This window comes from Suncus etruscus, chromosome 18 (genome assembly GCF_024139225.1).
Source record: "Suncus etruscus isolate mSunEtr1 chromosome 18, mSunEtr1.pri.cur, whole genome shotgun sequence".
Taxonomy (NCBI): Eukaryota; Metazoa; Chordata; class Mammalia; order Eulipotyphla; family Soricidae; genus Suncus; species Suncus etruscus.
In genome coordinates, this window is record NC_064865.1 from 56,018,673 (window position 1) to 56,032,578 (window position 13,906).

General features: G+C 42.0%; 4 protein-coding genes across 4 annotated transcripts in view; 1 reads left to right on the forward strand and 3 right to left on the reverse strand.

The window, feature by feature from the left end:
• Window positions 1-13,906, reverse strand: part of LOC125996078 (uncharacterized) — a 135,509-nt gene that overhangs the window by 80,247 nt on the left and 41,356 nt on the right. The window lies entirely within an intron of this gene.
• Window positions 1-13,906, reverse strand: part of LOC125996117 (histone H2A type 1-B) — a 949,462-nt gene that overhangs the window by 77,471 nt on the left and 858,085 nt on the right. The window lies entirely within an intron of this gene.
• The window catches only part of LOC125996119 (histone H2A type 1-D), a 143,445-nt gene that overhangs the window by 77,471 nt on the left and 52,068 nt on the right, over window positions 1-13,906 (reverse strand). The window lies entirely within an intron of this gene.
• Window positions 279-13,906, forward strand: part of LOC125996127 (histone H2A type 1-C) — a 363,461-nt gene continuing 349,833 nt past the window's right edge. The window contains exon 1 of the mRNA XM_049765079.1: window positions 279-701. Coding sequence (XP_049621036.1) covers window positions 299-691 — 393 coding nt within the window. The 5' untranslated portion in view covers window positions 279-298 and the 3' untranslated portion in view covers window positions 692-701. The remainder of the gene's footprint in view (window positions 702-13,906) is intronic.

Below are 13,906 nucleotides of genomic sequence, written 5' to 3' on the forward strand. Positions count from 1 at the left end.
CGACTTCTGTATTTATAGGGCTCGTATGCAAATGAAGGATTCAAAGATCTCTTAGTTGATTGGACGAAGACTATCCGTGTCGTCACGCAGGCGGGGCACGGCTATGCAAATGAGGCTTGGAGAGGCCGCCTTGCTATTGGTTCCTTAATGGCGGCTCAGCAGCAGCCAATCAGAAAGCGGGATTTATTCTCCCGGAAATGCTTATAAAAGCGTCGGTGTTTGGCTCCTTCGCCAAAGCTCAACTTAGCAGCGCTCTGAGACTTTTTGACTTCCTCGCTCTTTCACTTTTACTTGCACCATGTCTGGACGCGGAAAGCAAGGCGGCAAGGCGCGCGCCAAGGCCAAGTCTCGCTCTTCCCGCGCCGGACTGCAGTTCCCCGTAGGCCGTGTCCACCGGCTGCTCCGCAAAGGGAACTACGCCGAGCGGGTCGGGGCCGGCGCCCCGGTGTACCTGGCGGCCGTGCTCGAGTACCTGACGGCCGAGATCCTGGAGCTGGCGGGCAACGCGGCGCGCGACAACAAGAAGACGCGCATCATCCCGCGCCACCTGCAGCTGGCCATCCGCAACGACGAGGAGCTCAACAAGCTGCTGGGCCGCGTCACCATCGCGCAGGGCGGCGTGCTGCCCAACATTCAGGCCGTGCTGCTGCCCAAGAAGACCGAGAGCCACCACAAGGCCAAGGGGAAGTAATCTGACAAAAGTCTACTGTTTTGCCGCCCACGCTTTCGAACCCAAAGGCTCTTTTCAGAGCCCCCCACACTTTCAGAAAAAGAGCTAACGGCACCTTAAAAGTTCTACCTAAATTGAATTTCCCAGACTAAAGCTGAAACATCCCGGTAATATGATTAAATGCAACCAGGCACATGATTAATAAAGCTGCGGTTAGCTACAATTGGCCTGTATTGATTTTTTTTTTTTCCTCACAACTTTAAACGTTGTCCGTTTTAACATTCATTAAGGTAGGTGTTAATGTCTTTAAGTCCTTTGTGGCAATGAATTGACTCTCCAAAGGAGCTATACAGTTACAGAAAGGGATCAAAGTGAAGCTAGAGATCCTCAGATCTGAGTCCTGACATTTTGGTAGTTGAACTATTCCAATCCAGCTAGGTTTCTGTAGTTGGGAGATAATGAAAAAACAAACATAAGCGAAGATCTGGATCAGGGAACCTAGTTCAAGATGTCTTGCATGCTACTGAGATAACTTAAGGAACTCTTGAGCCCTGCTAGGAGTAATGATGCCTGATCACAGAGCTAGGAGTATGCCTTGGGAATCCCCAAGAATGCTACTCCCCTTTCCCCTTACCCTACAAACCCCTAGGATCCATTTTTTTTTTTTTCATGCTCTGCCTGATTCGGTTTGTGTTGTAATGGAGAATGAAGAGCCAAAGAGATCAAATCTGAACTTGTTTGAGAAAGATAACCAAAAGAGACTTTTTTTTTTTTTTGAGACAACTAGACTTCCCCTTCCCAGACATTGTCAATGCCACATAGTGTTGAGGAAACCACCTGCTAAAACTTGACTAGCCTTTCTGAGAATTTAGCAAGGCAAAGTGTCAGAACATGATGTAAACAACTTGACCACTTATTACAGATTTTTCCCCCCTTAGGAGTTTTAGGGATTTTAAATAGGTACCTAGACTACGAATGAGAAAAAGGAGAGAAAAATCCCTCCAACCTCAATGATCCAAATAGGGACCCTTGGAAAGCAACAACATTTCCTTTACTATTTCTTGTATATTAAACAACTTGGAAGTCTATCCTAAGTCTTTACCCTCTGAGTCCTGAAATTCCTTTCCCAGACTTTTCAGGTTGCCTCTGACCAAGATACAACACCTTTTAGGTGTGGAACCTTTGGGTGAGTATTTATTCTCATATTTTTTGGGGAAAATTTTTAACAGTGGACTCTCGAGAGTGGGTTCTGAAATGCTACCTTAGGTTTCTCAAGACTAATGGCTGCTATGGAGCACTTAATGTGGGTGTCAAACATGTCTCTATGTGTTTTTTGCATATTCATTCATTTAACTGTCTTAAAGTACTGTCCCTAAACTGATTTTCAAGATGAGGAAATTCTAGCAGAGGAAACAAGTAAGTAAACAACTTATTCAAGTACCACCGAGAGTCAAGAGCTTCCTTTAACTGCCGGCTCTTCTCTAATCTCTACTTTCCACAGGATTATGATCAAAAAACAAAAACTGAATTTATGATAAGATAATGTTGCCAGCGGCCAGAATGTTAGTCATCATACCATGAACTCTGCAGAGACCTTAAGAGAAATAAAGAGATCTGGTCTCCCACTGATTCGACACCAAGAGAGAAAGGAAAATCCTGACAATGTGGGAGCAGTGTAGGAGCATCCCTTCCCCAAAGGGAAAAAAAAAACACCTCTATTCATTTTTTATTAAGTATGTGATAAATAAAAACAAGACAACAGGAGAGGAGAGAGTTTGGCAAAGAGCTGCCAGAATTAATTCATTCTCTAAAAGTTTCTCTTTTAGGCTACTCCCTGAAGTGCTCAGGGGCTACTCTTAGCTCTTTGCTTGGTTGACATCTAGATAGTACTCCAGGGAATAGATAATAGGGTACTATGGATTAAGCTCAGGCCTCCTGAATACAAATCAAGGGTTCAGCCCATTGTGCTATCTCTTGGACTGAACAAATTTAAGGAAAGTGTTAGAAGAGATTTGAATTCTCTCATTTGGACTTCAACAACTAACGTTGGTATTTGTTTGTTAATGAATGATAAAACATGATGGTCTTTGTGTGTGTGTGTGTGTGTGTGTGTGTGTGTGTGTGTGTGTGTGTGTGTTTGGGGGGGGTCACCTAAAAGGTTGCTCACATCCCTGTGCTATCTCTCCATCTCTGTTACAATAATCTTGATTTTTTTCCTTTCTTCATCTTCAGCAAGCCTGAAGGTCCAGGTCCCCATCTTGCTAAATTGTGGGTAATCCTTAGAGACTGTGCATACATAAATGCTTGATTACCGGACACTGAGTACTTGTTAAGCTGGGTCAAAGGGCCATCAGGAAGTATTTTGTCCCAGAGGATCAAATTATAACCAAGGACACATTAATTATACAAACACCAGACTAACTGGTAACTAATGACATCTTCCCTTTCCAGTAGAAAACCCCTTCTAAAAATCTCATTGTCATTGGCTGATTATTTGAGGGGCTTCAGAAAAAAAACAAAAACAAAAAACAAAAAACAAAGAAGATGCCAATCAACCACCCCATATCTGAAAGAGCTACTTGCTGGGCAGTTATATCCCAAGAAGAGACTGTGTCTGCCTCCCCTTTATCATGCGTCTCTCCCTGCTGCTTTGAAATGTCACTGTTTAGAGTCTTAAACCCTAGTTACTGTTGGGGAAACTCTAATGGCAATGAATTCCCTGAAGCATTTGCTTGTCTCAGCCCCAGGGCAGGTCTCTATCAAGCCTCCAGGGTCCTAGAGAGGATCATTTAAATTGGGGCTATTGAGAAGGACAACCCAGGCATCCAATTATTACAGGCTCCAAGGCACCAGGGAGAAAGTTGATCTCTGGGATTTAACTGAGAAGCCAGCCTGAAAGAGAATCCTTGTTTGGTGATAGAAGATATTCTGAGCAATTTAGCACATTACCAACTACAATTTTTTATTAACTTCTAAATGAATATTTGTGTTTCTTTCATTATCTACTCACCCACCTCCTGATTTTTGTTATATGTTATTTGAATTTTTTTTATATGTGTGTTAATCAGTTGGAAAGGTGCGTATGTATGGGGAAGGGGGGGGGGGGTGAGAAGATACCAGCTGGTGCTTGGAGCTATTCCTGCCTCCTTATTAAGGGTCATTTTGGTAAAGTTCCAGGGGACAATGAGGTGACAGGGATAGAAGTTGGGCTTTTTGCATGTACTCCAGAGGATTAAACTATCTCTCTAGCCCTACTTATTTTAAGGTTACAACCAGGTTATATGCTAGGAGCTAATGATCTGTTGATTTCAAATTATAATTATAAAAATAAATATTCCTATTAATTATCATTTAGGTGTGTTATTAGAAGATACTGGGAATTTAATTGAGGATTCCCATGCATTCTGAATTTATGGAGTAAGAACACATATTAGCCCTGATATTCCCCTTTCTCTATTTTATACTAATAAATTAACATTATACCAAACCAAGATGCCCATTTTTTGGGAGATCTGCTAAAAGATAGGCATCACTCATTTAGGAAGCACATAGGTTTCCTAAAAGAAGCACAGAGCACATAGGCCAAAAAATATATTGTAGAGTTGAGACGAGGCAATAAATTGGGATAAAGGTAAATTTTAAAAGCTATTTTTTTCTAATTTATTTACAAGGAAGATCTGCAAAATGATAGGTAAAAGGTTAGTCGTAAAAGGAAAAATACTAACAAAACAAGATAGCTTGCAATTTTTATTAAATTATTTTTATTAAATTTCTTAAAATTAAATTTTTATTAAATTAACACACAGAAGAAAAGAAAAACATGCTTACCTTTCTAGAAGTTTACTTGAGTTATATGCAAACAATAAAGTTGTACTAATAGGTGTGCTATTAGTATGTGAGGATGTGTGATGAGGATGAAGGAAAATTCTACCATGTCTAATCTTTTGAAATATTCTCTTAGCAATATCTGTAAAGTGTATTGGTAAGATCAGTAGTTGAGGAAAGAGGGCATCAAAACCCTATGAGATATGGTTATAAAAGAAGAGATAGTAACTTTTTATAAGTTTCTGTGAATAAAGTATTTAAATGAGGATCACTAAGTTTGTTCTTTTTTTTTTTTTACTTTGGGCCACACCCTGTGACGCTCAGGGGTTACTTCTGGCTATGTGCTCAGATATCACTCTTGGCTTAGGGGACCATATGGGATGCGGTGGATCGAACTGAGATCCATTCTAGGTCAGCATGTGCAAACACCCTACCACTTGCGCCACCGCTCCACTCTACTAAGTTTGTTCTTTATAAAAGTTGTATACATATTATTTTCTATTTTATTTATTTATTTATTTAATTTGGTTTTTGGGTCACACCCGGTGGTGCTCAGGGGTTACTCCTGGCTGTCTGCTCAGAAATAGCTCCTGGCAGGCACGGGGGACCATATGGGACATCGGGATTCGAACCAACTATCTTAGGTCCTGGATCGGCTGCTTGCAAGGCAAACGCCGCTGTGCTATCTCTCCGGGCTCTAACTTTTTAATTTATACTGTAACACGTTAACACTGGTGCTTGCTACCAACAAGTCAGGCTTGAATGTAGGATAGTTAACATAAATTACCACATCCACATCAATGTGTTAAGTTTTACTTCTACAACTAATAAAAGTACACAAGTAGGAGACAGGGGGTAGCATAGTCATGAACTACAAGATACCATCTCCAACATCGCAAATACATAAAGGATAAAAAATTCAAATAAGTAGCTTTCTTTATCCACTGGTTATTCCAAATTGTTTTCATTCAATTATTCCCTTGAAAATATGTAAAATACGGGGCCGGGAAGGTGGCGCTAGAGGTAAGGTGTCTGCCTTGGAAGCGCTAGCGTAGGACGGACCAGACCTCGGTTCGATCCCCCGGTGTCCCATATGGTCCCTCCAAGCCAGGGGCGATATCTGAGCTCATAGCCAGGAGTAACCCCTGAGCGTCAAACGGGTGTGACCAAAAACCAAAAGAAAAAAAAAAAAAAGAAAATATGTAAAATACAGCCTGAGATTTGATGTACAGATTCTTTTGTCATTGGCCCTTCACTGTCCACAGTTCACCTCATAAAGTAGTACCTGTAACCAGACATGAAAACAAGTCTGGAGGTGAGTGGCTGGAAATACCAAGCCCAGAAAGCCACCCAGAGCTCAGCACTTGGTGTTTGGAAAGTCTGGGTAATGATACCTGTCCACTGGCCATTGATAACCCATTGCTCACTCACCCTCCACCAGTCCCAATGATGCTTCCTTTCCACACTTCACTTTTCAGGTTTTGACATTAAGCTTTGCAGGCTTAATAATAGTCCTCAGAAGCCCAAGAATTTCTACATTCCTTCGAGGGTCTCTTCTCTGCTGTTTGCTTTCAGAAATAAAAGAATTTGCTTTAGTATGCTGCTGGCTCTATAGTTACTAAACACTTGCTTAGACTTCTGGAGAGAAAAGGGTCCCACAGTTGGAGTGTACGACCAAATGAATGTTATTTTATTGCACTTGCAATATCTGTTTTTTACAAACAAATTTTAAAGGTCTGGCTGGTTATTATTTCCACTGCTGGGATCATTCTATTAACACACTTCAGTGTAAGTTGATTGAATTTTATCAGACTTATCCCAATTTCTGACGCCTCAATATTGTTCTTCTTAAAATCTGCAGTAAATACTTGAAAGAAATAGCAGGATGAATACCAGGAAGACTTATATCTGTATAGAAATAAAATAAACTTTCAACTGCAAGGACCCATGAGTTTATTCCTGGCTTAGGTACCTATGTCTACCCACCACTTAATCTTAAATTTCTGTGTTAAATTTAGGCCTGCCCTCCAAGGGAGAGCAGCCATAAGTCACCTCTGATTATCTTTAATTAAAATAACAAATTGAATCAAAATTTAAATAGCGTCTCAATTGCAAAAACTGCATCCAAGCTGCTGTTGGCTTGAATGTTGACTTGAAGTAGAAAGAAGATCTGCCATCTCAGAAATTTCTATTATTTGCACAGGGTTAAGTACTTCTTGTTCCTTCAGTCTTGCGTTCAAACATTTCCTCCCTGGGGCAGCTGAGGATACAATTGCCAGATGAAATCGAAGATGTTCAGTGAAATTTGAATTTCAGACAAGCAACAAATAATTGCTTTAATATGATCATGTTCCTAAGGATTGCTTGAATCCTGCTAGCCTGAAACAGAAATTCTTTTTCTAAAATCTAGATGTAAGAGGCAGCTTGTATTTTTATTTGCTAAGTCTAAAGAGCAAAGTTAGATGCTTTTTCCTGGGAAGTTGGATCTCTCCCTAAAGGAATTGCTTATATATGGGATTCAGGTCACCCAGAATATCTCTGATAGCTCCATAAGACTGGGATGGAAGGAGATCTCAACTGAGTCCTAAGGAATGCCTTTGACAGTGAGTCTCTCCAAAAAGATTTGAATATGTTAGACTTACACACATGCACACGGTGCACACAATGACATGGTCAGCAGCATATGAATTTGGGAGGAAAACATGTGGGTATCCACTTCTCCAACTTCTTATTATCCCACCTGAATGATCAGAACTGCCCACACCTGGAATGGGCAGGTAAAGGAGGCTGACTTGGGGGGAGAGAGGGATTAAGAAGGAGAGTTAGAGAAAAAAGTGGGACAGAAGTGAGAATCAACAGAGAGATTCAGCATCAGATTCAGTATCGGCAATTCGGCATCTGATTCAACATGAGCAGTTGAGCATTAGCAAAGAAGTAACAGCAGCAGTAACATCGGCAAAAGAGAGTTAGTCAGCAAGGAAGCCTGGAAAAGGCAACTGAAAGGGAGACAGAGGCCAAGAGAGCCAGAAGAAGTAGAGAAGTAGCTGCTAGGGAAAGGCTTAGCATAGAAGCCATGTGAGGAAATGTATATGTTAGATTAGGACCGTGAAATAAAGTTAGCTGACTCCTGGAACTTTATCTGACTGCTTTGTGAATCTCTCTGCCCTCACCCTGCAACCTTCAGAGCTGCCAGGCTGAAGGGGCTGCAGGAGCTGGGCCTAGATGAGAAAGGCCTCAACATCTTCACATCAATTCTAGAACTATTTGGTTTATATTAAGACAACAACTGGTGCCTGAACCTTGGACTGACTTGAACTCTGAACCCAAGAAGATATCAGCGATGGTGACTGCGCCAATTGTGACTTGACACTTTGGTGGATTGTCTTCATGACAGCCCCCTCGAGCTGGACTGAATGTGCTGTGCCTTTTTCACCGGATCATCAGTGAACATGGCTCCTGTTCTGAATGGCTTCGTGTTGCTCTGGTCTATCTACCTGCATTTCCTACTCTGGGGTAAACATGCCAGGCTCCCTAGAGATTCTCCTGCACACATTCCACATGAGGGGAAAAGTGCCTTCCCAGTGGTGACAAGCTCTCAATCTAAAGGCCTTTCCAGAACTGATAATTTATCATTTACTACTGGCACTAAACCAGAGAGACCCCCATCTCCCAAGAATAAGCCAGCTACCATTTCTGTAGTCTCAGAGTCTAAAAATGGCTTAACCAAAGTTACCCCGGTGTCCCAAGCACTGAGTCAGGTAGACAAGCCGGTGCTGGCAATCCAAGCCCTGGGCACTGTTAAATGGTTCAATGTCTGGAATGGTTATGGGTTTATCAACAAAAATGACCCCAAAGAAGATGTCTTTGTCCACTGGATAGCTATTAAGAGAAACAATCCCAGGAAGTTTCTGTGTAGCCATGGCGATGAGGAGACTGTGGAGTTTGATGTTGTGAAAGGAGAGAGGACACCAAAAGCTGCTAATGTATCCTGACCTGGTTGAAAGCCAGTAAAAAGTAACAGATATGCTCCCAATCGACATAGATTCTGTTGATTCATCCCACAGCCTCATTCTGCTGTCCCACCACCTGTGTTGGCAGAGGCCCCTTCAGATGAAAGCAGTGAAGGGGAAAGAGTTGAAGACTAGGGGCAGCTTCCTAAATGCCACTGTCTACCATCTTTCCTCTACCAGAGGCACCTTTTGCTAGGACCTCAGACCCCTAACTTGCAGCAGCCTATTGAGGAGACCCTAGCAACGTAACTCAGACGGCAAAGATTGAGATCCAAGACCAACTGAAGATCAAAAAAGGAAAATCTGCTTTCAGAATTTCCTGCACCTGGGCTACCTCAAAAAATTTAATTTCCTCAGACCTAGGCTAATCCCTTAACACTATTTTCATCAGTCACTATATTGCTGGTTAAATTGTGTTTATCTGTATAGACCTTACTGTTTTGTTCTAAGCCCCACTGCTGAGGATCTGGCCACCTTCAGTGTTGAAATGACTATGTAGCCTCTTCAGATATGAAGGCATATATTCTAAAATATCCAGGTATTGCTCTCCTTGGGATACTCCAGTTTCCATATCAGTGATGTATCCGAGCATTTCAAACTCTGCTGAACCACTTGTCATGGATCAGATATCCTGGGCACACAATGGTCTGCCCACTCTGGCTTGGGCTCAGTTGGAGGGGAGAGCACTTCCTACTGTTTTCTTCTTCGGGTCATAGATGGTGCTCTCAGTGAGGTACTCTCAGACACGGTGTCGTCCTGATAGCCACTCCTGAGGTACATTCTGCCCTTGGCATCTTCTCTCTAGTATAAAATCTATTCCCACATTGTGAAATTCACCCCACACACCGTATTTCCAACCCCAGGTAAACGAGTCTAAAGAAACAGGGTAGCTGCAAAGAATTAATAAACCAACCCAGTCAGAAACAAATTAGGGAGTCAGTTTGCTTCTTGCTTCATGGTCTCTCTGAATGGGCTGAGTCAGACTGACCTTTCTTTATTTCTCCCAGTATAAATTCCATCAGGAGGGGAAAGGTTGAGTAATCCAGGTGAGCTTTTACATATCAAAGGGAGAGGTTTAAAGGAAAGAGGCAGATGGGGGAATGCCATTGTTTAGGGTTAATAGCTGGGTGTCATCTTACACTCTAGGATGCCCAGAGGAAAATCAAAATGTTGGTTCACATCCATTATGACTTTCTTTCATTCCTGCATGCCCTGTGGCATTGGTGGTAACTGAAAGGGATCCTGGTGGCCATGTTTTTACCAGGGCAGTAGTTTTGCCCCATCAGGTGTTCTGTTTTTTCCTGTGAGATAGTCTGAACCTTAAACACCCATTGCTCCTGCCCAATATGGCTGCCCTCCATCTCATTTAAGGGTTTTTATGCATGGTCATGTGGGCTCGCTTCTCTGCCTCTGATGGTTCTGTCTCATATCCCCAGACACCCACATTATCTGCATTAGACTCCTCACTCCTAAGATTCACATCCACCCTATATGTTTCTGCTGTTGTCCATCAACTATATCTCTGTGTCCAGTCTGCTCTTAAGGACCCTGGAACCCACATCTTGAAATTCCACCTGCCTCACCCCTTTCTTCCTACATTTAGCTCATAGGGCACTTCAGGGAAGTTCCGCAGGCCCTTCTCTGAGGGAATAAAAATGTCTGGGAAGGGGACCCAAGTGTGAAGTTGGGGGTTTTCAGACCATTCTCAGAGTGTAAATTCAGGGATTGTTTAGAGACCATTCACAGTCTTTGAGAGATGCCTTGAGTAAAGGCAGACTCAGGCCACCACAGGGATATCTCACCAGTGACTCAGGGGACTTGCTCTGTGTTGCCAGGCAATGGCTGTTCTCTCCCAGGAAGGCTCAGCATCCCCAGGTGTGGGAAGACTGGTATCTCCAACTGATGGAAAACATGGCTTTTTCCTACTCTATATTTGGCCACTGTGTTTCTACAAAATGAACGAGTGTATAGGGGTCAGATTGATAGCGTAGTGGTAAAGCGTTTACCTTGCAAGCAGCTGACCCAGGATTGACCTGGGTTCAATCCCCAGTGTCCTGTATGGTCCCCCCAAGCCAGGATCGATTTCTTAGCAAATAGCCAGGAGTAACCCCTGAGTGTCACCAGGTGTGATCCAATCCCCCCCCACCCAATAAAGAATGAGTGGGCATCCGCTACTCTCTTGCTTTAGCCCTTCTGTACCTCATGTTGCTCCCTCCTGGGATTCAATAACTCCAAGAAGCTGCTGACAGGAGTTAAAGGACCTCAGGAGATAAAGTTGGCGGAAAGTGGGTGGATCTAAAATCTCATTAAGGCTGTGATCAGGGTCGAGAAAAAGCTTTGGTGGAGAAACTTTGTCTACTTGAAACTCTGTGCTGAAAATCATGGTACCTTAAATAAAATTTTAGAACTGAAAAAAAAAAATCCCACATCCCATTAAAATATATCAAACATACTTTTAAATAATAATAAAAAAAAAAAAGGTTGGGTCCTAACCTTGTGTCTGTTTTATCTCCAAAGCTCCAATAACTGCTACAAACCAAGAACCCTTTCTGTTATCTGCCATTCATCCCCTTGTCTCTAGCCCATCTCCTCATTTATATTTATTCCTTTTTTTGTTTTGTTTTGTTTTGCTTTTGGGTCACAACCAGCGACACTCAGGGGTTACTCCTGGCTCTACGCTCAGAAATCGCTCCTGGCAGGCTCGGGGGACCATATGGGATGCCGGGATTCGAACCACCGTCCTTCTGCATGCAAGGCAAATGCCCTACGAACATGCTATCTCTCCAGCCCCTTTTTATTCCTTTTTATCTTCCCTTTTCTCTACTTAGCATCTTGGTTTTGTCTGCTTAGGACCATTCGTACTGGTGTTGTGAGGCTCCTCCCAACTCTGTATCAGACGTCTCACTCTCGCAGGGATCCTCCGGGATCACGAAGTGCTTGGGATCAAAACCAGGCCTCCAGCATGCAAGGCTACGTTTTGCAGTCCATTAATCTTCTTTCCTGCTCCAACAGCAACTGTTCATAAGAAACTTTTTAAAAATGATTATTGAACATCTCCTCTTGTCTCCACACTTGAAAGTGGTACAGTACAGAGAGGTTCTACTGCATTCAAGAGTGTCTCAGTGGAACACTGCTACTACACTCAAGGGTTGACATCTGGTACACAGGGAGCTAAGGGACAAGAGTGCAGAGTGGTGCTCTGGCTCCATCCTCAGGAGCCACTTGGCTCCTAAGTGGCTGGGAATCTGAAACAAATTAGAGTCGCTGTCATCCAGATCCACACTGTTGTCCACAATCAACTTGGAATGTGATGAATGCATTTCCCGAGGTGCCAAGAAGCTTCACTCCATTTTCAGATCTGTAACTGATTTCAGGAATTGGATTCTAAAGCTCACTTCTTAAGGGTTTGTATGTCTTTCTATCAAGTTTACAAGGAATGTAAATATTGTTTTTAATCCCATTTTGTAAATAGGAGGCCACGATACAAACAGAATGAGGACATTTTCCTGGTCATGTGCCTTTTCACCTGGCAGGGAGATTGGAAGTGTAGAGATGAGATTAAAACACAGGAAATAAGAACCCTGGAATTACTGTGAAGAAGAGGAACTATTGTATGTAAAGAAAAACACCGAATACTAAGGAAATCCACAATAAACTCTAGCTACTGATTATTACAGGAGTCATTATTTTATTGTACAATACTCAAATGTAAGAAAAGACTATCTCTTTAAAGATTTTGTTTAGTTATTCATTATTGTATATTCATATAATCTTTGGTTCATAAAACTTTAAGATGGAGAAGTCCAAAGACTCAGCTTCAGTTCCATCCAGCAAAAAGCCCCCCGCCTTCCACAGACCCTTGCTCTTATACCCCAGAGTCAGGTACCAACCAATGGTGGGATCAGATACCAACCAATGGTGGAAGCAGAATCAGGTCCTACCCTAGGGTGGGGGCAGAATGCCAGGTCACACCCTAGGGTAGGGCACAATCACCTAATCAGTTTAGGGTGAGCAACATAGTAATCCCCCCAAATATTTACATACACAACACCTACTACTTCTAATTTTTTTTTATTAATACAGCTCAATTGGTGTCAATATAATGGAGAAACACAATCTAATGACTAATGTAAATACTATACTATATAAATTAAAATAATGTAATAATATAGTTTATTACACTTTTTAATGGATTAAGATAATCTACCACAAAGGGAAGCAAAAAAAATGGTATAGCAATCTGATCTCATCAAAAAAAGAGAAGTTTAGTGGCACAGCGGTAGGTCATTTGCTTTGCACCTGGCTGACCTAGGATGGACCACAGTTCAATCCCCCAGAGTCCCATATGGTCCCCCAAGCCAGGAGTAATTTCTGAGTGCATAGCCAGGAGTAACCCCTGAGCATCACCGGGTGTGGCCCAAAAACAAAAACCGAGAGAGAGAAAGAGAGAGAGAGAGAGAGTTTAATACACTTTTTAAATTCATAAACCAATTAAGTGATGGATCCAGATTTGAAATATCATTTATCTCCAGATATATGATAGTCAGTGTCCAAGCTGGACCTGGAACCTTTGACCTTTATACACACTTCTGTGTATATACACACTTCTGTGACTCTCTCCCAAACTGAAAATATAAGATCTAGGTAAGACAGTAAATTATCTCATAGAAGAAAATCTGATCTGTTTGCCATCAATTTTGAGCTCATTTGTTATGCAGCAGTAGATGACTATACTGTATATGTATAAGTTTAGCCTTAATTCCAAACAATCACCCAATATGAATTAGCATTCCTGTGTAAGTAGATAGATAAATCTGACAGTTACAAACCAGCACATCAGAACTTACAAACCAGGTTTCACATTTTAAAAACCAGCTCATCCATATAATTTTGGGATTGTTGAGAGAGAAAAGTGAAGAGTTTCTAAGGAAAATCACAGGAAGTAAGAATATAAAGGTGTGCAAATTAGACCATTCTAAGATTCTCAGAGTCACTTTGCTAAAACCGTCACTCTTTGGAGTGCAGGTTGTTTGGAATTGAAAACAATGGTGGTCCTGGATGCTGAAGACATGTTCTTTTCTTCTGATCTCCAGGCCTCCTCACTAATCAAAGAGGTTATCACTACTCCCAATAAAAACCTAGAAGAATGTAGGTTGGGAACATATATACTTATCAGTGAAATTGTCTGCTCTTTTCACAAAACACAACTTGGTTTTGGATTTAAATTCCATCAACTACCCAACTGAAATGGGTACCTTATAATCATTTTCCTGCTCATGCTTAGATGTCATTAAATCACATATAATTGCAACCCACTGGATGCTGTTTTGATTACTCAGTCTGACTGACAGGAACCAGAGTCAGAAACATTTTATCCTCTGCAATAACCATATAGGGAAAG